The sequence below is a fragment of the Melanerpes formicivorus genome, unplaced genomic scaffold, assembly GCF_026170545.1.
Source record: "Melanerpes formicivorus ecotype bairdi unplaced genomic scaffold, bMelFor1.0.p_v2 SCAF_76, whole genome shotgun sequence".
Lineage (NCBI taxonomy): Eukaryota > Metazoa > Chordata > Aves > Piciformes > Picidae > Melanerpes > Melanerpes formicivorus.
This window is the reverse complement of record NW_027142428.1, coordinates 587,008-608,574: the sequence shown is the minus strand read 5'-3', so window position 1 is coordinate 608,574 and position 21,567 is coordinate 587,008. Positions and strand designations below refer to the sequence as shown.

Here is a 21,567-nt window from a genome sequence, read left to right as displayed (position 1 = left end):
AAAATTACAGAGACACAGAAACCCTAAGAGCTGACAAAAGCCCAGGCTGAAGTCCTGGTACCACTGATCTCCATGATTTAATCATACACAGCTTAAATCTTTTTGTGGATCTCAGAAAAGAGGTTTAAGAAACCTCAGAAAAAGAAGTTTAAGTACTTAATCATTACTACACTACAGTTTGTGTTAACAGTGAAGAAAGCAGATGTTTTTTGTTCTTTGTGGCAGCTGCCTATCCAGATCAAGTTTGCAAAGTGAAATGTGATGTCGGAGTAACCAATAACTAAGACTCCTGGGGTGAAAATCATGTATAATATAGTGACTGTACAAAGCGGGAAAAAGAAGCTGCCCTGCTTATCTCTTTCACAGAAGAACAGTGCTTGATTAGTTGGTTGTTAATTTGGCTTATACAGCTTCAGATAAGTGACTTGGCTTAAAAATTAAAGCTGTCTACCTCCTGGTGTGGAGGTGAGTCACACTTAAGGATTCTGCCTTCTGAGAACACCCTTTGCAAGGACTTGTTTCGTCAATCAAAGCATATAATTAATGGCTTTTAGTTCTTTTTTCTTTTCCTTTGGTTGGGTGCAATTACTGGCAGAATTGAGGGGCATCAATATTTGTCAGTTCTGTTCTGTAGGATGCAGAAGGAAGTTTAGTTGAGAGACAGTATCTGATTCCCACGTGAGGTACCCGTTCTTAGTTTGTTGCTGCGCAGTCTTTGTATTTTTGGATCCTGCTGCAGAGAAACTTTGAAGGACTTGGGCAATTCCTGGGTCCTTTGTTTTAAGCATTAATAATCTTTTTAACAAACCTAAAATGTTCCTTTATGGTTTTGTCTTGTAGTATTTGGATTTTGCTGAATTTGAAGAAACAGTGAAAGTATTTACAAAGGAATGTAAAATAAAAGGGAAGACACTACCCAAGCCAGCAGGTGTTCTTTCAAGAGACTCACAGGCTTTGCCTGTTCAGGTAATGCATCATTTAGGCTTACTATGAGCCATAGTAAAACCAGTTTAAGGCCAGTAACCTCTGTGTGATTTGTTGCAGCAGTGAGATTATCTGAACAGATTCTTAGTTACTTTAAGAAGTCTGCTAGTAGTCCTCTTCCAGTTCCGGAACCTGTGTTCTGCAGAACTTCAGTCTCTTTGAACCTGAGACACTGGTTTTGCTTCTCAGCATTTTAGGTTTTTGTCTTGCCATATGTTAATAGGATTAATTTTCACACACCACAGGCATTTATTTTTCCCTTGTGGTAGAAGTAGGTCCCCAGATTGATAGGCTTCCTGTCTTGGTCATTGATTCAGGCTGTCAAAGATATTGAAGATAGGTGGAGACCTCTTCATTCTCTAACCTGCTGTTTAAAAAATATAGCTCTGGTTTTGTTTTTTCACTGAATACTTTTCCATTGTGCAGAAATATCTGCTTGTAGCATTTGATAATGGTGAGCAGAAAGTTTTCTTCCAACTCTGGGAGGAGCACATTTCGCCTTCAGTTCGTGACAATGAACCAGTTGCTCAGAAGCTGGAGTTCTATCTTCACATCCACTTTGCCACCTACCTCTTGAAACACTCTGAGGAAAAGCCTGTAAGTTTAATTCACACTTCAGACTGATTTGTTTGTTTCGCTTCATTGATTTGTCTTTACTGTACATGAGGATGGAATGTTTAGTAAGAAGAATTCCCAGAATATGTATCCAGTTTTAGGGCAACAGTCTGCATTTTAATTGAGGCAGATCCTTTCTATGGTGAAATACAGAGATGGAAGTTGGAGATGTCCTTATCTTGGAGCTCTTCAACTATTTTAGCTTGGAAAATACTCTCCTGCTGGTACTTTCACACCTCTTGTTGTAGCTCTTGTGAGATTCTTAAAACACCTGGCTTCCAGTTTGCACTGAAGCTGTGTGTTGAAATAAAACATTTCTGGTAATGTGGGAGAACTGAATCTTGACCATCTCAGTGTATTACACTGAAAACTATAATTCCAAGCTGTCATAAAATAAAGTCTCTGTTAAATGGGGTTTCTATCATGGAGAGACATTCCACAGAATCACAGAATAGTTTGGCTTGGAAGGGACCTCCAAAGCTCATCTAGTCCAACCCCCATTTAAGTAGCCTGAAGTCACCCAGGGCTTAATACCTCCTGCCTTACACCTGTCAGCTACTCCAGGAATATCTGGGTGCCTGCAGTGTGTCTTCTAGCCTCTAAGGAGCTTTTGGTCTGTTCCGTGTGCCAGCTCCCCTTCCTGGTGCTGTGTAAGTGGATTTTACAGATCTGCACTCACCAGTGAAATAAAGCATGTCTAAAGTAGGTGTTTCCTCTCTGCCCTGAGTATGGAGATGTCACTCTGCTTTAGAAATGTAGCCTGACGTGGGCAGGGATAATGCACCTTCAAAGAGCAATTGTCCCTCCCTTGCTGGGCTTGGATGACAGCAGCCACAACATTGTTGTAAATTTTTGTGTGGTGAAAACAAGGCATCATGCTTTCTGTTTAAATTAGTGTTGCTCTTTAGGTAGCAAATATTCTGGGATTGCAAACTTGGTGTTACTGTATATAAGTCTCTGTTTATGTTTGCCAGCTTTACAGTACATTGGGAGCGGCTGTTTTTAAACCAAATATGCTGCTGATTTACTTCCTAGGACAAAGCTGAACTTGAGGAAAGGATTTCTTATTTTAAGGCATACCTGGAAACAAAAGGAGCTGCACTGAGCCAGACTACAGAGTTTCTTCCCTTCTATGCTTTGCCTTTTGTTCCAAACCCAACAGTACATCCTTCATTTAAAGAACTTTTCCAGGTAAGTATCCATTTTACAGAGATGGTATTTATGATGATTTTTTTCTCTTGGGATGATGAATATGAAATGTTGTTCACTTTAGTAATCACTTTTATTGTTTTTCCTGTAACAGAAATTGTACAATCATACAAGAGCATATATTTGATGGGGGAAGGGTTGTAAGAGGGTTGTTCAAGTCCTTAAATAAGAGCTGTTGCTTTTCCTTTCCACACAACCCGGAAAGACAGATGCTCCTAGGAACTGCTATGTAGCTGTTCAACTCCACTTGCTAGTTTTCATGCTGTTGCCCAGCCCTATCTGTGTATTCATAGCTGGATTTAAAACACTATAGCTAGGCATAAAGAGACTGAAGCAATTTAATGTACAGAAGAAAAATCAAATTTATAAGTACTCCTTCTGTAACAGCAAATGGTGTTGTCTGTGCCCTCAGACCCTTCTCCTCTAGCCCTCCACAAAACCCCAAACTGCTGGAAGACTATAACTGTGCTTAGGGGTTTGGTGACTCTTGCCACAGGCTAATTTTTTTGTTCAATATATTTTTGCTCCTTCCTTTGAGTGGCTGTTTCAGAGTTCAGTTCTTAGGCCTGCATGTGGAAGGTGAGAAGAGAGTGTAGGCCTTAGTGTGCTCAAACTTCAACATAAACTCATTGTAGGTGTGCTCCTTTGCAGGTACAGAACAACTAGCTCATCAGCACATTGATTCTGGTGATGAAAGAGTAATAAAACACCCTTACATTGACTGCTTTCTGGGCACCATGCAGGTAGATAGCTAGGAGATGATGTCCAGAGCTGTAATTTGACATTCCAAAATACTGGTGTGGCAATACCTATGGGGAAGGTACAGCCACCACTTCACTTGCTGACTTTGCAGAGGAAAAGTGTGCCTTAACTTCATGGTTGCACTGGAAACAGCTGGTTATGTAGTTGCCCTTGGACTAGGTCAAGGAACTCTGTCAAGCCCTATGAGGAGGGCCTGAGGGAGCTGGGATTGTTTAGCCTGGAGAAGAGGAGGCTCAGGACCATATTGCTATCTACAGCTACCTGACGGGTGGTTGTAGCCAGGAGGGAGTTGGTCTCTTCTCTCAAGCAACCAGCACCAGAACAAGGGGACGCAGTCTCAAGCTGTGCTAGGGGAAGTTTAGGCTCGAGGTGAGGAGAAAGTTCTTCACTGAGAGAGTTGTTCACCATTGGAATGTGCTGCCCAGGGAGGTCGTGGAGTCACCATCTCTGGAGGTGTTCAAGAGGGGATTGGATGTGGCACTTGGTGCCATGGTTTAGTCCTGAGGTCTGTGGTGACAGGTGGACTTGATGATCTTTGAGGTCTCTTCCAACCTTGGTGATTCTGTGAACTGATCTGCTTTATTGTCTGTGAGCGTGTGTGTGTACAGCTCCCTGTGCACACATACAAACATATTTGTGTACATGTGTAAAATATGTATATTATTTTGCAGAGTTACATGCTTGAAATGCTTCACCATTCTACCACATGGTCAGTTTTGCTGACTTGGCTAAGCAGCTGCAGGCAGTTGTGGTGGTAGGAGGAGCCTGCGTTGCTGCCACAGACTTTTCTGATACCAAATCAAAGATTGGGTAGTACTTACCCTAGGGCTGACTTTGAACGTAGCAGCTGATAAGGAGCTCCAGTTTAACACCAAAAAAAGGCATATAGTGCCATTTCCTGTGGGACTGGCTATAAATAATGAGATGTACTGGTTGACCTCAGAGATGGCATATGACTGCTCTTTCTTAATTATACTTAGCAGCTCGGTGTTTTTCTTGTTTGTTTTCTTCCTTCTTGCGTTATCTAAGGCAAGATCCTCAGGTTTATTCATAGTAACCCAGTGTCTAAGCTCTTAGTTCCCAGTCACTCATATTTTCTTGTGGGAATTGTACAGCTCATTCCATGTTAGTGTTGAGACACAGATTGTTTTATGTTTGAGAAAGAGCAGCAGTGAGTCACGTCTACTAAGCGGTGTTCTTAACGGCATTTTTTTTCCTCAGGAATCTGATGCTTTATATAGCTGCAGTTCCTATCTGTTTGTGTAATACATCTTGAAAAATAATATACCCTCCCCTCTGTAGGAGACATGGTTCCTTTGGTAATACACAGCCTACTGCTGTGCACCCCTGTCTGCATACGGAATTGGTAAAAACAGCAAGTAAATTCCGTAGGCTCTCCGGCATGGTGAAATAAAGGCAAATCTGAGCTGTGGGAGCAGCTTGCTCTATATACAGCAGTAAATTCAGGAAGCTTCTGCTATTTGGTGGAAGATTGTTGTTTTTCATTTGTTGGCTAGCTTTTTTTGTCAAGTAGAAGCTACCTTATCTGAAGGTTTGAAAGGGAAAGAGATGAGTGTTCAGGGAATTTCTAGGTGTCGTTTGGCTTGTTCCTTAAGCACTGTTTTCTTGTGCTTAGGAGACACGACGTCAGGCAGAAGACAGCATGCCAGTTAGTGGGTGATTTGTTCTGTTTCTCATGTGTGAGCTGTTTTTCTCCAAATCCTTATTTTAGAAATGTTCCACCCTGATCACTGATGCCATGTCATGACGTTTGCAATAGGTATTGACAAAATTTGCGATTCCCCAGATGTTTTTAGGAGTAAAAGATTAGGCCAGGGGTTACTTCTGGAAAGCTGCATAATGTACAATTATTTGATTTCTACTCTGTTTAATACATTGATAACCTTTTTATCTTTTTTCTCACACTGTCTACATTTTAAAGTTACTTCTTGCTTAGGGGCAGTTGTTGCACATGCATACAAGGCACCAACACTGTATGATGGGTTTCCGAATGAAATAAAGCTACGTTATGGGTTTACAACTCCTGACTAGAAACAATACTGAACTTTCTTCTAACACTTGGGGTGCATTAAGAAAAACATTACCAGCAAGTCTAGGGAGGCTGTCCTCCCACTCTCCTCTGCCCTGGTGAAATCACACCTGGAATACTGTGTCCAGTTTTGGGCTCCCCAATTCAAGAGAGACCGGGATCTGCTGGAGAAAGTCCAGTGGAGATCTGTGAGGATGATTAAGGGGCTTGAACATCTCTCCTGTGAAGAAAGACTGAGAGAACTGGGGCTGTTTAGTCTTGAGAAGAGAAGGCTGAGAGGGGATCTTATCAATATAAGATCATATAAATACCTGAGGGGTGGGTGTCAAGATGAAGATGCCAGTTTCTTTTCGGTGGTGCCCAGTGTCAGGACAAGGAATAACAGCTACAAGCTAGAACACAGGTGGTTGCCCCTCAACACAAGGAAACACTTCTTTAATGTGCAAGAGCAGTGGAACAGGCTGCCCAGAGAGGTTGTGGAGTCTCCTTCTCTGGAGACTTTCAAAATCCACCTGGATGCATTCCTGTGTGACCTGTCCTAGGTGATTCTGCTTTGTCACGGGGGTTGGACTTGATCTCTGGAGGTTCTTTCCAACCCCTAATATTGTGATTCTGTACAATTTTATGGGGAGCTAGCGAGCACATTCACTTCATTCACAGCCAAGGGAAAACCTTCTTGGTACAATGCCAGCAGCTTTGTTTACTAGTAGAAGGTTGTGGTGATCCAAACAGCTCTTTGAGCAGAGTGTATTTGGTGAACGACTGTCATCATTTGTTTTTCTTTTCAAGGATTCTTGGACGTTGGATTTAAGGACAAGATTGGAACAGTTCCTGTCTCTGACTCTCAAAGCCAGACAGACTCCTCGGCTTCTTACTTTATTTGTATCCTTTTGAGAAAACACTTTGAAGCTTATTAGAATTACTGTAAGGGGGCAGTGTAACTTATTGGAAGAACATGCTGCCAGGATTGCTTGCAGAGCTGCAGTAACATTGCACTTCATCGTTTTTATGATGGGAAACACTGTTTATATTCCACATTTCAAGACAACTTTTGAAAAGGTTATGTAAAAGCAATGCATAGATGCACACAAACTTGCATATTTATCCTCTGACCATTCTTTGCTTCCATGTATAAAGGGCAGGGTACTTGAAGGTGCTGCCCTGGCCTGACTTCTCTTAGCATTTGCAAAGCTGTCAGTCTTTCCAATTAGCTATTTCAGGGACTAGCTGAAAGTTTTGCAGGGCTTTAAAGCATTCCAGAAATTGTTTTCTTAAACGGCTTGTTTCAGACTGCATTGTTTTTCTGACAATATTGTTTAAGATCTGCCTAATTTGCAGACTACCTACATGACAAAATATCTTCTCTTTTTTTATTAGTACAGTTAAAGGCAAAGTAGAGAGGACTGATCTGGAGTTTTTGTTTATAGCTTTTTTTGTTGTCTTTTGTGTTTTTAAACAAAAAGAGAAGTTGAAAGTCCTTTTCCTGCTATATTTTATTTTATCCTAAAGCAGCATGTTGTCATGGTGGTATTGAATGATGAGCTGGAAATTAGATTCCTTCTATTCCATTCTTGCCCGTTTGCCAGGGTGGGGAGCAGTGTTCAAAACATTACTTTTAATCCCATGTTACGGATGTTTGTGTAGGAGTCTGACATAGAACCACTGAAAATTTTCTCTCTGCTCATTCCTCTTTGTAAAGAACTGCATCCTGTCTGAGACCTGAATATTTCTCAGGTATAAAATACCACTTGCCCTAAAAACACTTGGGTATTTGTGTATTGATGTTCAGCAAACCCAGCAGTTTGGTTTTTGATTTTCATGTTAATACCTTTAGACTGGAGTTACTATATCTCGTATTTCAGGGCTGAACCTACTGTCTTTAAATGTCAGCAAAAAGTCTCAAGTCTCCATGCAATGTTGTGCACTGTGCACTTAGGAGGTTTGTCTGTATTTATTGTTGATTCATTTGTTCTTGCTCCCCAGTGAAGCATCAGGCATTGTCTGTTGCCTGGACAGTAGGAATATTTGGCTTAGTTACATTTGCCAGTTGGTTGAATTTCTCAGTCTGTTTCTGCAACAAACACATAATGACAGTTTCCTGAGCTGATCCTACTTGTACAACAGAAGGAGAATGGACAGTACAATAAAGGTAAATGCTGAGATATATAATAAGGATACTCTGTAAAAAATATGTAGTTATAATAGCAGTAGAAAATACACGTGCAATGACAAGTGATTTGTGGCAAAAGGTCCTTTGAAATCCAGACCCCCCCTATCACAGAATCACCAAGGTTGGAAGAGACCTCAAAGATCATCAAGTCCAACCTGTCACCACAGACCTCAGGACTAAACCATGGCACCAAGTGCCACGTCCAATCCCCCCTTGAACACCTCCAGGGATGGTGACTCCACCACCTCCCTGGGCAGCCCATTCCAATGGTGAACGACTATCTAGGCAGTAGCTAGTGCTAGACTGCTGGAGCTCAGTAGGGTTGACCATAGGTATGTCCTAGAAATGGAAGAGGGCCTAGTAATAGGACTTGTGGTTTAATTCTAATCTGTCTGTAAACGTGGTGAAAACAAGTGGAGAACTCTGTACAAAGAGTACACCAGCTCTCCATTTTTAGTTATGATGAAAGTAAGCTTCCTCAGATTCTGTTCCCGTGGCTACTTAAGCCAGACTTCAGATCTCATTGTTACTATGATGATCTTAGATAAAGCTGATTTTTGTTCCTATTCACTCATCCTTTTTAAATTCCTAAACCAGTCCATGTTGGTATCTCATGAATAAGGAATGTGCTAGTATGACTGTCTGATGTGTTGGATTTTTAGGTAAGCTGTTCACACACACTTAAATGTGTGACTCAGACACCTTTCAAAAAAAAAAAGACATTTAGATCCTGATGGCCCTTGAAATATGTGCCTTTTAAAAATCAATTCACTAGGATTCAGGTTCCCAGCTGCCTTGCATTCATTCTTTCACCTGATGTTCTATGTTCACTTGGTTGGTAGGAATTTGTATGAGCCCAGTTGAGTTCCTGGAGTGATGTTCCCTCTTGAGTTAATTTGGAGTTTTACACTGAGGATTTACTACTTTAGACTGAGTTAACGAGAAGGTTGGGCTCATCTCCCAGTGTGAGTTCCAGGTGTTTCTTTGTTATCTTGTTCTTTGCATTACATTACACTTTCATTGAAAAATAGAAAGGTCTTTGTGGGGTTTTGTTTTTTCAGAAGTTCCTCTCTTCTTTTTGTGGACTTTCTATACTCTGATTAAAAAGAAATAACCTCATGACTGGGCCTGAGTAATTTTGGGCCTAACTATCTTTTCTTTGGGCAAATTCTGTGCTTTGTACAAGTACAGGAACCGTTATGGTATCGAGTCTATACAGGTCAGCCTTAAATTGTAGATCTATTTTGTGCCTTGGAGGTTGCACTGGTTTGGATTTGTCAGAAAGGTTACTTGAGGCCTCTCTCATATGAAAGTTTTGGATCTGAGAGGTTATTCTTTTGCAGTATGCTGCTCAGATCACATGGGATCCACAGCACATGCTTACTGTTGGAGAATATTTACTTTACCAGTGAAGGAGAAGTGCAAGGAAAATTAATAGGCAGAACGTGAACGTAGAGCAGTATGGCAGAGAGTCCTGAAAACAGCCCTTTGTAAATGGTTGCAAGTCATTAGTCTGACACACTGAAGCACTCCAAGTTTGGGTGGAGTAGTACATATGCTCTTGAGGGTGTCCGAGAGAGTTTAATGTGTTTACCTTACCTCATTAACCTGCTACAGTCTGGCTTTTTACCCACTAGCTGAAAATCTTTAATACCTGTATGACTTCCAAAGTTGTCTGTGTGGCAGCTGAGCTTAATTTACAGCTCTCTCATGTTTGCAGTTTGTCTGTAAAGAGGAGAATTGCAGAATGGTTCTCATCTTGCACAGAGAGCATCAGACCTTCTGTGTGTCCTCTGTGCTAACAGGAACAGAGGCAATGAAATGTTTGGAAGCGTTTTCAGCTTCTATCCCTTCCCTGACCCATTATAAGTCTGTGGATGAGTTCATAGCCCCCTTTCCACTATTTCAGGGAAGGAGAGAGTTGGGGAAGAGTGTCAGGCTGCTGTACAAGAGAAGAATAAGTGTGACCTACCTGTCTCTCAAGATTTGCTGTAGACTGAACAGCTATTAACATAGGAAGATGTCAGTCTAGAAAATTAATAGTAATTTTTATGGAAGTAAGGTAAGCAAGAAGGAGACAAGGAAACTACTGCCCCTCCTAAGCACAAGGTTTTGTTGTCACCTAAGGAGCCCTGGTGTCTGACACCAGCTCTGGGGACCTGTAACTCCTCTGCTGAGAGTTCTGCTGCATTGTACACAGGAGATCCAGATGGCTGGAGTCACTGCTTCTAGCAAAGTATGCGAGGGTGGGCTGAGATTAGAGAGAAAGAGAGAGCACAAGTTCAGGAAACAGGTTTGAGCTGTAGGCAAGTTATTATAAAGGATAAGAACAAATTTCTCACTTGGTGAGAAAAGCTTATTGTGGAATTGTGTGCATATATGTAGCTCCTTGGCTGCTCACAGGAAGTGGAATCAAAAGGCTTGACTATTGCATGAACGAGCAGGCAAGAATACTGCAGTAGTTCAGACACTGCCTAATGCCAGCATCTTCATTTGGCAGAGTTCTGGCTTTACTGTATGCTAGATCTTCCTAAACCAGTAGGTTAGTCCTCTGTCCTTTATTTTCCCCTCTTTTCCTCCACATATGAATAATGGCTCTGGTTGGTATTGGGTGCAGAGGTTGTGTTTTCCTTCCCTCTATAAGATTATCAAGGGTAGAAAGCATCTGTCAGCATTGGGAGTTGTTTCTGGGAGAAGAAAGAAGCCGAATGTGCTGTGTTAGTCTCTGATTCCTGTTACAAGTGCAGTTTGATCACTGCTGCAAGGTGACATAAATGTGAACTTCAGCAGTTGCCATAAAGTGAAATCATAATACTAGCATGGAATTATCCCTGCAGTGACCTTCCACCCCTTGATGAGAAGTAATTCCACAGCAGCAGTTGAAGTTACCTCTTCACAACAATAAAAATGCTTGTAGGTTCTATTGTCCTTCTGGTTGAAAAGGTGATGCTATGTTATTTTAGGTTTTATTATTCTCTTGACAGAAATGCTTCAACATCTTCATCAGCAGTTAGTGGAATCTGAACACAGGACCATGACCTGCCTGAAACGCTTTAACAAAATGCAGACAGACTACCATAATCTCATTGGAGTCACTGCAGAGCTAGTGGATTCCTTGGAGGCCACAGTCAATGGCAAGATGGTAAGAGGTGACTCAGATCTATACTTTCTTCCCCATCCTCCAGACAACGGAGAGGGAATGCCACTAGAATTAGTTTTGAGCACTTCTGTAAGTGCTGTGTCTCTGTACTAACGAAACACAGGACTTTGGATGAGAGATTGTTCTGTTGCCCCTGCGTGCTGGGATGAAGGTAGTGCAGAAGATGGGCTGAATTGTGCTGGCTTAGAAATCCTGAGGAAACTATCACCATCTCACAAGACATCTTGGAACTTGTGAGAGTCCCCTTTGAGCTTTGGCATCAGCAGTGACTAGAGGGCATTTCTGTGATTACTGAGTGCTTTCCAGTATGTTTAAAACTACTACAAGGTCTTCTTCAAGTTACACTGTGGTGCAAATAGTCTTCTCATCCAAAATTTTCATGAGGAAAAGCTTTGCTCTCCATTCTGCTAAGATGAACTTGTTAATTTAATTGGTAAAGGGGACTGGAGCAAGAGTTACTCATTGTGTTAAACTGTGTGACTGCAGAAGGTACAACTTCATGACAGTATTTTTATGCAAAGAGAATATTATGCTTCATGTTTTGTGAGCATGCCTTTGTACTATAGCTTCTATATAACTTGAAGATGATTATTCTTAAGGCAGAAACTAGTAGCCTCTAGATGCTTTTAAATGGGGTGTGAATTGGTAGCAGGAAGAATGACCTAGGAGTTCTTGTGCTGCCTCCTGAAAAGTCAGCATGTATCTAGGTGCCTCCTGTTATGAGCAAGAACATCTTATTTTGTTACTCTGCATCTGAGATTGCTGTCTGCTTACACCATCGCTGCACGGAAGTGGCCTTTGCTTTACAGCAGGTTAGGAAAGGTATTAGGAGCAGATGCTCACAGGAAATTAGATAGTAGGAAACACATAGTAATTAATTTTCTGCCTCCCATTTCACACTTCAGTGCTCTCCAAGGTGATACCCTCTTACCTTCTGTAGTGGAGGAAACAGGTGCTGCTTGCCTGTTGTTGCGGATGCTTGTTCAATTTCCCTTGCAAGCCGTGTGCTGGACAGTCACTCTGATCCTTCCCAGATGTGTCCAGCTGAGGGTGCTCTTCCGTTATGAATCTTGGCTTCTGCCTTTCTGAGTCCTGCATGGAGTTGGGTACTGAATAAAATCGGGTTGAATTTAGAGCATTCTGAGTTTGAAGGGATTTGTTGTCTCACTGTGAATATCAGAAGTGCCCCCATTCACATTTCTATAAGCTCAGTCCTCTCACCTCTGTTCTTGGGAAGCTAGTAAGTGTTCTGAAAGCAAGCAGTTCTATTGCCTGAACTTGCTGAGATGTTTTGCATTGAAACAGAGTGCTGTACTGTGCAATTCATCTCTCTTTTTGCTGTAGAGGATAGTTGTGTAAGTTCTGCTCTTTAGACAGTACACCAACACATCATTGCCTAAGTCTATAGGACAAAACGGCTTCATACTTTCTGTTGGACAACTTGTCTATTGAGGAAAACCTGTTGATAAACATAGGTGTGACAAATTCTGGGCTTCTTGTAGACTCTGGAAGTGTTTAGCATTCGTCTTGTGAATAGCATAACTATTCCCAGATGAAGAGAGTCTGCAGTTTCTCTAATTCCTGAACAGAAATGTATTATGTGCTTTGGGCTTGCATCAGTGAGTCTCAAGTGTGTGATTTCTTGCCCTCTTGAAAAAAAAACTCAGAAACCTTTAGTATAAGAAACACTTGTCTGGTAGAAAGTGTAACTTTTCTACAATACTGTTCTCTTTGTATTTCCTGCTTTTTAGATCACACCAGAGTACCTTCAAAGCATTTGTGTCCGCTTGTTTAGCAATCAGATGAGACAAAGTGTTGCACGTAGCATTGACTTCACAAGGCCTGGAACTGTAAGTATTGATGTTTGGATTTCTTGCAGTAGCTATCTCAAAAGACAACACCACTTCAGCTGCATGTTGGACAATGAGTGTGAGACAGCAAAGGCAAAACATAATGTGTCCAAGCTTGTATAAGGATATGGCAATACTGATCTCAGATGCTGGTGAATGATGTGGTTTCACAGTCATAGCTGCCTAGGCATGATTAATTCTGTTGTTATGATAACATTAGGCTGTGTGTCTGTTAAAATGCTAACTGAATGTTTAAACAAACCCCCCCAAACAGCCAACCCTATAACTAATGTCCTGAGTGTGGTTTGATGCTTATCTTAGCCAATTTGATTTAGCTGTGGAAGGTGTTGCTCAGCTCTGAACACAGTTCCTTTCTCCTTTCTGTACTTTATGCTGTCAGTGATGCTCCTATAACACAAGAGTGAATTGTTTTGCCAGCCAAAGGATCAGACAGGATCATGAGAACAAATAAGGAAGAGAGGAGGAAGGGAGGACTTCCTATTTGTTTAAAAGCTAGTTGATAGATGGGCATTGAGATGATACACTCAAGCCACATTTATTTTATTTACATGATAGGCTTTAACCCCGTATCTAAGGCTCTTTATTCTTACTTATATACAGCTCAGGATCCCTAGGGTTGGGGGGATTTCCAATTTACCAGCCTCTTGTGGCTTTTCAGATGGCTGCAGTGTACCTAGCTGTTTGTGCCTGTTAATGTTCAACTCAATCTCCTTTGCCTCAATGGAGAGGGAGCTTTTACAAGGCATGGTTGATTCTTGGCTTCTCCTCCAGGACAGATTAGGTGACTGCTTCAAATCTCTTGCAGCCATACTTCCTCTTTTTCCTTTCTCTAGCACCTTTGCCACTGTCCTTGCACTGCTATAGGCACTTTAGCACAGAGTCCATCTATGTAGATAGGTCAGATAAAGAGGATTTAGTGGTAGTGGAATTTTTTCCCCTCTTGGAAGTAAATCTGTCTCCCTTCTGTCCCAAATTAACCAGGTTAAGCTGAGTAAAGCTGTGTTCTTCTGACACAGTTGCATCTATTTTCATACTAGGCTTTACTACTGTAGCTATTTCTGTATGACTTCATGGCTCCTTTACCCACACTATTTGAGGTACTTGCTGTGCCAGCAAAGTTCTCTTTAGTGAAGGCCCAGGACAGCTATAGCACTGAGACTGTTTAGATTAAGGGTTTCTCAACTGGTTTAGTCACTCCTTGACAGTGAGGTTACAGTAGCTACTGTGGTTTAAATCTAATGTTTCTATAAGCAGACCCACACACTCAGGCTCTCTGAGGTGGTAGCCAAGTTTTGGAGGGATAATCACAGTCGTCTCTTGTAGACCTTTACAGCATCATAACCAAGCTTCCTTATCCTTTTGTCCACACTTGACTGATTGTGTTTTCTTGTTTATTGTCCATGTAGAGAGTTCTGACTTTATACACAAATAGTATATATGTAGAAACAGAAATAGCTATAAGAAGATATAATATATACACCACATCTTCTGAGAAGAAAATTGAGACTCCTTCTTTATCATCCCAAAATACTTCTGACCACTCCCTGACTCTTGATCCAGGAAAGCCAGATGAGATGGACTAAAACCCAAACTCTGACAGTTTGCCACTAGGCCACTAAGGCATCCCAGTATTTTTTCTTTAAGGATTCCAAATACCTCATTGTTATACACTTAGATGTTATTGTTCTATCCTTAAGTGGTTTCAGGTTTTTGCCTAAATTTTGGAATAAAGCTGGAGGCATCATGACCCAGACTAAGCAGTAGCATGAATCTGCAGCATCTGTGCTGGATTTGTGTTGGAAGGTCTCTTCACTATTTGCTTCTAACTAATTGCAGACACTGGAGTGTGGTCTTTCCAGCTGCTCCATTTCACAGAACTCCTGCTCTAAGGAGCAATCACTTGTATAATTGCAGAGGGAAGAGACTAGCAGAGCTTTTGCTCATCCTTACCTTTAGCCTACTGTGTAGGCAAGGTAGTGAGAGATTTTAAAGGAGGGAAGGAAAAAAGTCAATGTTTAAAGAGTTTTGACTGACATTAAATATGGTGGTTTGACATTGTTTGGTTTTTTTCCTTCCCCACTTTGTTTTGAGTTGTCAGGATTTGAAGCTATCTGACTGACACCACCAATGTCAGGAACAAATCCTAGAATTTATTTTTGACAGATTAATCTCTCTAAATAGATGAGCAGAAAATAAAATCATTATCAAGAAAATGTATTCTGGGTTCCCCAGTTGAAAAGAGACAAGAAACTACTGGAAAAGGTCCAGGGGAGGGCTCTGAAGATGATGAGGGGACTGGAGCATCTCTCTGTCAAGGAAAGGCCAAGAGACTTGGGCTGTTGAGCCTGGAGGAGACTTCTCTGAGGGGGTTTTGTCAATGTTTATAACTAAAGGGCAAGTGTCAAGAGAATGGGGACAGACTTTTCAGTAGTGCCCAGCAACAGGACAAGAGATGGTGGGCACAAACTGGAACACATAAAGTTCCATCTGAACAAAAGGAACAACTTTACAGTGAGGGTGACAGAGCAGTGGAACAGGCTGCCCAGAGAGGTTTTGGAGTCTCCTTCTCTGGAGATATTCAAAACCTGCCTAGATGTGTTTCTGTGCAGCCTGATATAGGTGAACCTACTTTAGCAGGTATTGGACTAGATGATCTCCAGAGGTCCCTTCCAATGCCAGCCATTCTATGGTTCTGTGGAATTGCATTTTTTTGTTATACTGGCACACAGCATAAATTTCTGACACTTTTACTTGTGGATTGAGTGGAGGTGCATTACATAGTTGGAAAGAGGAAGTGCTTGAGTTCACAGTCAGCTATACTGGCACAATTTGGGAGCAGGTTCTGAGAGCAGAAAATGTTGAAGCTGCATCATTCTCTGAGATGTGCACTTGAGCTCTATAGCATATTTTGTTAAATGAGCTACAGTACACTGGTAGGCTTAAGTTATAGTGGGAAGGAGGACTGTACCAGTGCTGTAACCAAAGTGAAGTATTACCCAAGGAACTTAAAGAATATGCCTTGGATTATATCCTTGGTAGCATTATTTGTGTGCAAACTTGATTTTGTTCCCAGTGCATTGTGCTCTGTGCTCAAATTTTAATGTCAGGAAAGTAGTATTGTGTAATATAAGGCCTTGAGGTCTCAAGCTTTGAAATTACAATAAAGGTAGCATGTATCCCTGACTACTGTGTGCTGCTATTGTACAAACATCAGCTTCCTGCTTTGCCCCCTGTGAAAGGTCTGTCCTTTCATACTGGAAGAAACTCCTTATCAGGAGGGCAAATCCCAGAACAGGTCTTTCTTACCAAACTGGCTTTTAAGACCTGAAGCAATGACATCTCTTAACCAAAAGACCTTCCCAGTGTAATCACACCCCCAAAATCTGAAAATCTGATTTAGCAAGGGCTTGTGGTGTTGGCTGTTCCTTTGTGCTCTCTGGTAAGCTGCCTGGAGTCTCATTCTTTCACAGAACAGCTTCACACCTCTTGCCAGCTCTTTGACCTCCTGGGTCAGCTTGTGAGCCAGATCTACAATCCATTAACAGGATGCATCTGCTGCTTGTAGGGGGAGAGAGGCCACACTACTGTGTTACAGTTGGGACATATTTCCAAGGCCTCTCTAAATCCCTGTTTTACCATAAGGCTTCCCCCCCCCGCCCAAAGTTGAATGCTATCTCCGTCTTCCATCATCTAATGCAACATATGTGGTCCTAAATAAAGAGTTAAGAAACCTGAGAGAATTGTCAGAGCAAAAGGCTTGGGTCAAAGAGTAGGAGGTCAATGAACCATGTCTGACAAGCTGAGGAAACGTTCATTTGAAGATTTAATCAGATTCCTGCCTTTCTAATGTTCATTTAGACAGGGAACTGGCTGTGGGTAATGGTAAATTTGAAAGAAATAGTTGTAAGAGACTATGGTAGATCACTGTATTTAAATCTCTAATAGTCTTGAGATAAATTTTCCTTTTATCCTCTTTCCTTTATAGTTTGTTTTGTTTTCTAAGAGTGATGGGTAGGAAGCATGGGTTGTCTTTTTTCTATGCCTTAAATTTTCTGTTTAACAGACACGGCTAAGACCAGAGGATCCTGGCTCTTTCCTACTGAAACATTGTACATAACTCCCCATTGAAAGTAGCACAAGCTCAAGTCTAAACCCACAAATAGATTTTCTGTTACGAGTGAAAACAGGCCGAGAGATTTGGGGTTGTTCAGTTTGGAGAAGAGAAGGCTCTGAGGAGACCTTACTGTGGTCTTCCAATATCTGAAGGGAGCCTACAAGAAAGCTGGAGAGGGATTTTTTAGGATATCAGGTAGTTGATAGGACTAGGGGGAATGGATCCAGGCTAGAGGAGGGTAGATTTAAATTAGGTGTCAGGGAGAATTTCTTCACTGGAACAGGTTGCCCAAAAAGATGGTGGAAGCCCCATCCCTGGGCCGTTTTTAAGGCCAGGCCGGATGTGGCTCTGGGCAACCTGATCTAGTGTGAGGTGTTGCTGCCTGTGGTTGGAACCAGATGATCCTTGAGGTCCCTTCCAACCCTGACAATTCTGTGAAGTAAAATGTACGCTTTCCTGGATTTTCTTGGATTGAGGATAATGTAGTAAGATTCTCTAAACTTTGGATTAAAGGGAAAACCAAGAACTGCTTCTTCAGGTGTGTGTTAACCACTGGAGAATCTTTCCGTGGCAAGAGAGGTATAAAGTGTGTGTGTGTTGGTCTGGTGTCATAGAATAAAATGGAACACCCATTATGTTTTTACTGCTGTTCACTCTGATTGTATTTACCTGTAGCTACAATTAGCTGAATTAATGTCCCTTGCAAGTTTAGTCTCTTTTTTGGCACAACTTTTAAAGCTGTGGGAATTTTTTTTGTTAGTTCTGTCAGTGGACAAAGGTACCAGCTCTTCTGGAACACTGAGCTGTCACTTAGAAACTGCACACAAGGAGGACTTTTTAGGGAGGTCTTGGGATAGCTGTAAAGATTAGCTGGCATGGGCTCCTTTTAGTGTGCTGTGTGCTTTTTTCCTGCAAATGTGAACATGCAGTCAAGCTGTAATTGGTGGCAGATACTCTGTTTCTTACTTGTGAAACAGTTCTCTGTGCCAGGAAAGCACATGAAACCTAGGAGGCAGGGTACAGGGTTCATTTTAATTACTCTGCACCATTCAGAGTGGATTCACCGAGCAGTATGTGGATGCACACGCTTTCCTTTAGAAAATAATATGCACATTACAGCAAACAGCATCCACCCCAAGCGAACTTTTCTTATGATGAAAGGTATCAGTCTTCTTCATCCCTGTCCATGGGATGATTCTTACATGTTGCCACTTACATGTGGTAAAGAAGAAATAAACCTACCTCTTTGTAAACAAGGAGAAGCTCTTTTTCACTACTGATGTGGTATATGATCTCTCTTTCACAAATTAAAACAACCACCTGCAGCAACTTGGGCAGGTTATTTTGTTTGCATAAATCCCTCATCTCTGAAGGTAAGGTGTTGCCATCAATAAGGGTTTCCACAAACTTTCCCTGCTACTGTCCTCAAGTGTGAATAGCCCAGATTGGAAGGGACCTTGAAAAGTCATCTGGTCCAACCTTGTGTGGTTTCCTTTAACGTTAAAACTTTCCTTTAGTGTCATCTTTGTCTTGCTGCCTGTGTCTGTTTTCGCTGACTCCAGTTGTGCTTGTGTGGAAATTCCCTCTCCTCATGGTACAGGTTTTCTCCTGGTTTCCACTGCCCACATTGGTCTCTATCAGTGTTGTCCTTTCTCTTAATTGTAAAATGCCTCTGCCAGGAACTGTCTGTATGTGTGTATAGCACCATGAGAGTCAAAATACTCATTCATATCAGGGAGCTCTGTGATGGTAGTAAAAAGAATAATGTCAAGTTTAAAACAACTGGTTAAAGAATAGAAAGAACTTTGTTTTCTGCTCACAGTGAAGAGTGGCAACTTCCTTATACCTTCTGCCTTGTCTGTGTCTGTTGAAGATATGTCTGCTAAACATAGTGTTTAGGAGCTTATTGATCTGCACAAATATCCTCTAAAGTAAGCATTGGAAGGTTGGCACCAAAAGACTAGAAGCAGAATAATTGATGTTGCTCTTGTTTAACTGTGTTGAACTGTGTACATTTAATCTGAACTGTTCTTTATATCTACAAATCTGTTGCAAGTTAAATATTTTAGTCTAATTAAAGAGAACTAAAGTACTCAAACCACAAAATATCACCATTTTTTATTTCAGTAACTTAATATTAGGTTTCCTTCCAGAGACTCTTTCTTAGTTTATCTTTGGAGCCTTTTGAAATGAGGAATTGATAACATAACTGAAACACATCAAAATGTCTCTCTCAGCTCTTATTATTTGCTGGTGAGAAACTCCAGTCAAAGCAAGCATGGAGAACACTTGCAGCTGCTTTCTCAGAAGCTGAGGCCTTCACTGGTATCTCTGCTAGCTGCTGCAGAGTGGTGAACAATAGAAGCCCTATTCACATAAATATGTCAGTGCTTGGTATGTAGCTGTTCTAACTGACAGTTACAATGGAATCGTATAGGCTAGGTATGTTTGACAGCTGTTGACAGAAGAACTTGTAACATAAAAATACATCATAGGACAGGCTGATTTCAGTCCTAAAACATACAAGGATGTGGACTGGGAGAAGGTGCTTACACTCTTCTTTTCAAAGCTAGTGGGCAGTTAATTTTTAGCTAATTTTGACTTGTTGGGTTTTTTTTTTTGAACTGTGCATTTCTCTGTGATTTATTTCTGTTAACTTATCTTTTTTTCCCATCTTCTTTATTTCAATGTGTGCCTGTTTGCCCATAAAGGGATATTACTCTATGAGCCCTTGTGATGACGAATATGTAAGTGTCTATATCTTTATATCCTTTCACATTGCCTGCTCAGTCTGTCACAGCCTGCATTTGTCTTCATTTCACAGTGTTTAACAATTTCCCCTGCATTTTAACCTGTCATAACATTAACTGTGTGGTTTATTAAGAGCCAAAAATGGCACAAGGCTTGGAACTTGTGCATGGAGAGCAAAACAGAATGGCTTCATAATACACATAACACAGCATGTCAACAAAAGAGCAGCTTTGTCCACCACTTTTATGTGAAACACAGCTTCTTACAGCATGCAGAAAGCAGTTGTTTCTTCTACCTGGACATCTATGTGCATAGCATAAAGTGTGCCAACACCAGTTGATCCTGCAACAGCTTTGACAAAGCAAGTAAATATTATTGCTTAAGGTAATACAGACAATTAAATTGTGCTCTTCAGAGGTGCATCATATTTCACAGATATTTCACAGTATCACAGTATAACTTAGGTTGGAAAGGACCTCGAGGATCATCGAGTCCAACCTATCAACACAGACCCCATGACTCGACCATGGCACCAAGTGCCACGTCCAGTCCCCTCTTGAACGCCTCCAGGGACGACGACTCCACCACCTCCCTGGGCAGCACATTCCAATGACGAACGACTCTCTCGGTGAAGAACTTCCTCCTCACCTCGAGTCTAAACCTCCCCTGGCACAGCTTGAGACTGTGTCGCCTTGTTCTGGTGCTGGTTGCCTGGGAGAAGAGACCAACCCCTTCCTGGCTACAACTACCTTTCAGGCAGTTGTAGAGGGCAATGAGGTCTCCCCTGAGCCTCCTCTTCTCCAGGCTAAACAATCCCAGCTCCCTCAGCCTCTCCTCGTAGGGCTTGTGTTCAAGGCCTCTCCCCAGCCTTGTTGCCCTTCTCTGGACACGTTCAAGTGTTTCGATGTCCTTCTTAAACTGAGGGGCCCAGAACTGGACACAGTACTTTCTGTAGTAGAGGTTATAAAATTCTTTCAGGCAATTTAAATGGATCCTCTGTCACTGAAAGCTGAAAAAAAATCAAAATGGTATTCTGTGTACTGCCTCTGACTTCTGTAACTCAGATGGAAGTTTGTATTCTGGCAGCACCACAAGTACACCATAAGTATCTAATTTTGCCCATAGTCAGAGCATTCCTTGCAAAGAGGAAATCAGTCTGCTTCTAAGTAACTCAGTATGTAATCAATTCACAAATGTTATTGACACCAATTCTGCAAAATGTCAGTCAGGATTCTACTTTAAAATAATCCTTATTTATGTTTTCATTGCTTTCTGTGGGTAAGCCAAGATTTTGGCTTTAAAGAAAACCATTTTTTTTCCCCCCAGCTGTATTTGTCACCTGGAATTACAGCAACCCCCTGTGGGCACTCAAACTCCTGCTTAAATGATGTTTTGACAAACAGTCATGGAAATACTGAATATGGTGAACTATCCTTGTGTGCCTCTTCTGATCCTGATTGTAGGGAATACTCTCCACATTCACCTGTGGTAAAAGGTCACCTGTATGAGTCAACCTCTTCTGGTCATGTGAATGGTCATAATGGACACCTTTAGCTTGACATTTAGCATTTTGTTGCCCTTCATAGTGGTCTGTTTTGAAACTGTGAGAAAAGTTGATTACAGATAAGCAATTATGAATGAAGTGATCTTTGCTGAAGGAAAGGTTTTCCCTTACACAAGTAACTTTATATGATACAGAAGGTGGTAACTTACACCACGGGGCTGTCTACAAACAAATTTTTGTAAAGCTGCCTGACTCTAATGCCAAGGTATGTCTTGACTGCATAGTTTTCAGCCTCCTCTTACTGTTTACATATATATATATAGCATTTTATACTTCTTTTTTTCCTGACATTTTGCCTAGTCATTACACTATGACAT

General features: G+C 41.4%; 1 protein-coding gene across 2 annotated transcripts in view; it reads left to right on the top strand.

Annotated features, from left to right (window-relative positions):
* The window catches only part of ARMC9 (armadillo repeat containing 9), a 66,851-nt gene that overhangs the window by 903 nt on the left and 44,381 nt on the right, over positions 1-21,567 (top strand). Inside the window, exons 3-10 of one of the 2 annotated variants that reach the window (XM_068163912.1) lie at positions 841-966; positions 1,411-1,581; positions 2,635-2,790; positions 6,410-6,502; positions 7,745-7,769; positions 10,775-10,932; positions 12,702-12,800; positions 19,647-19,682. In XM_068163912.1, the coding sequence (XP_068020013.1) occupies positions 841-966; positions 1,411-1,581; positions 2,635-2,790; positions 6,410-6,502; positions 7,745-7,769; positions 10,775-10,932; positions 12,702-12,800; positions 19,647-19,682 (864 nt within the window). The remainder of the gene's footprint in view (positions 1-840; positions 967-1,410; positions 1,582-2,634; positions 2,791-6,409; positions 6,503-7,744; positions 7,770-10,774; positions 10,933-12,701; positions 12,801-19,646; positions 19,683-21,567) is intronic. The other variant, XM_068163913.1, reaches the window with a different exon arrangement.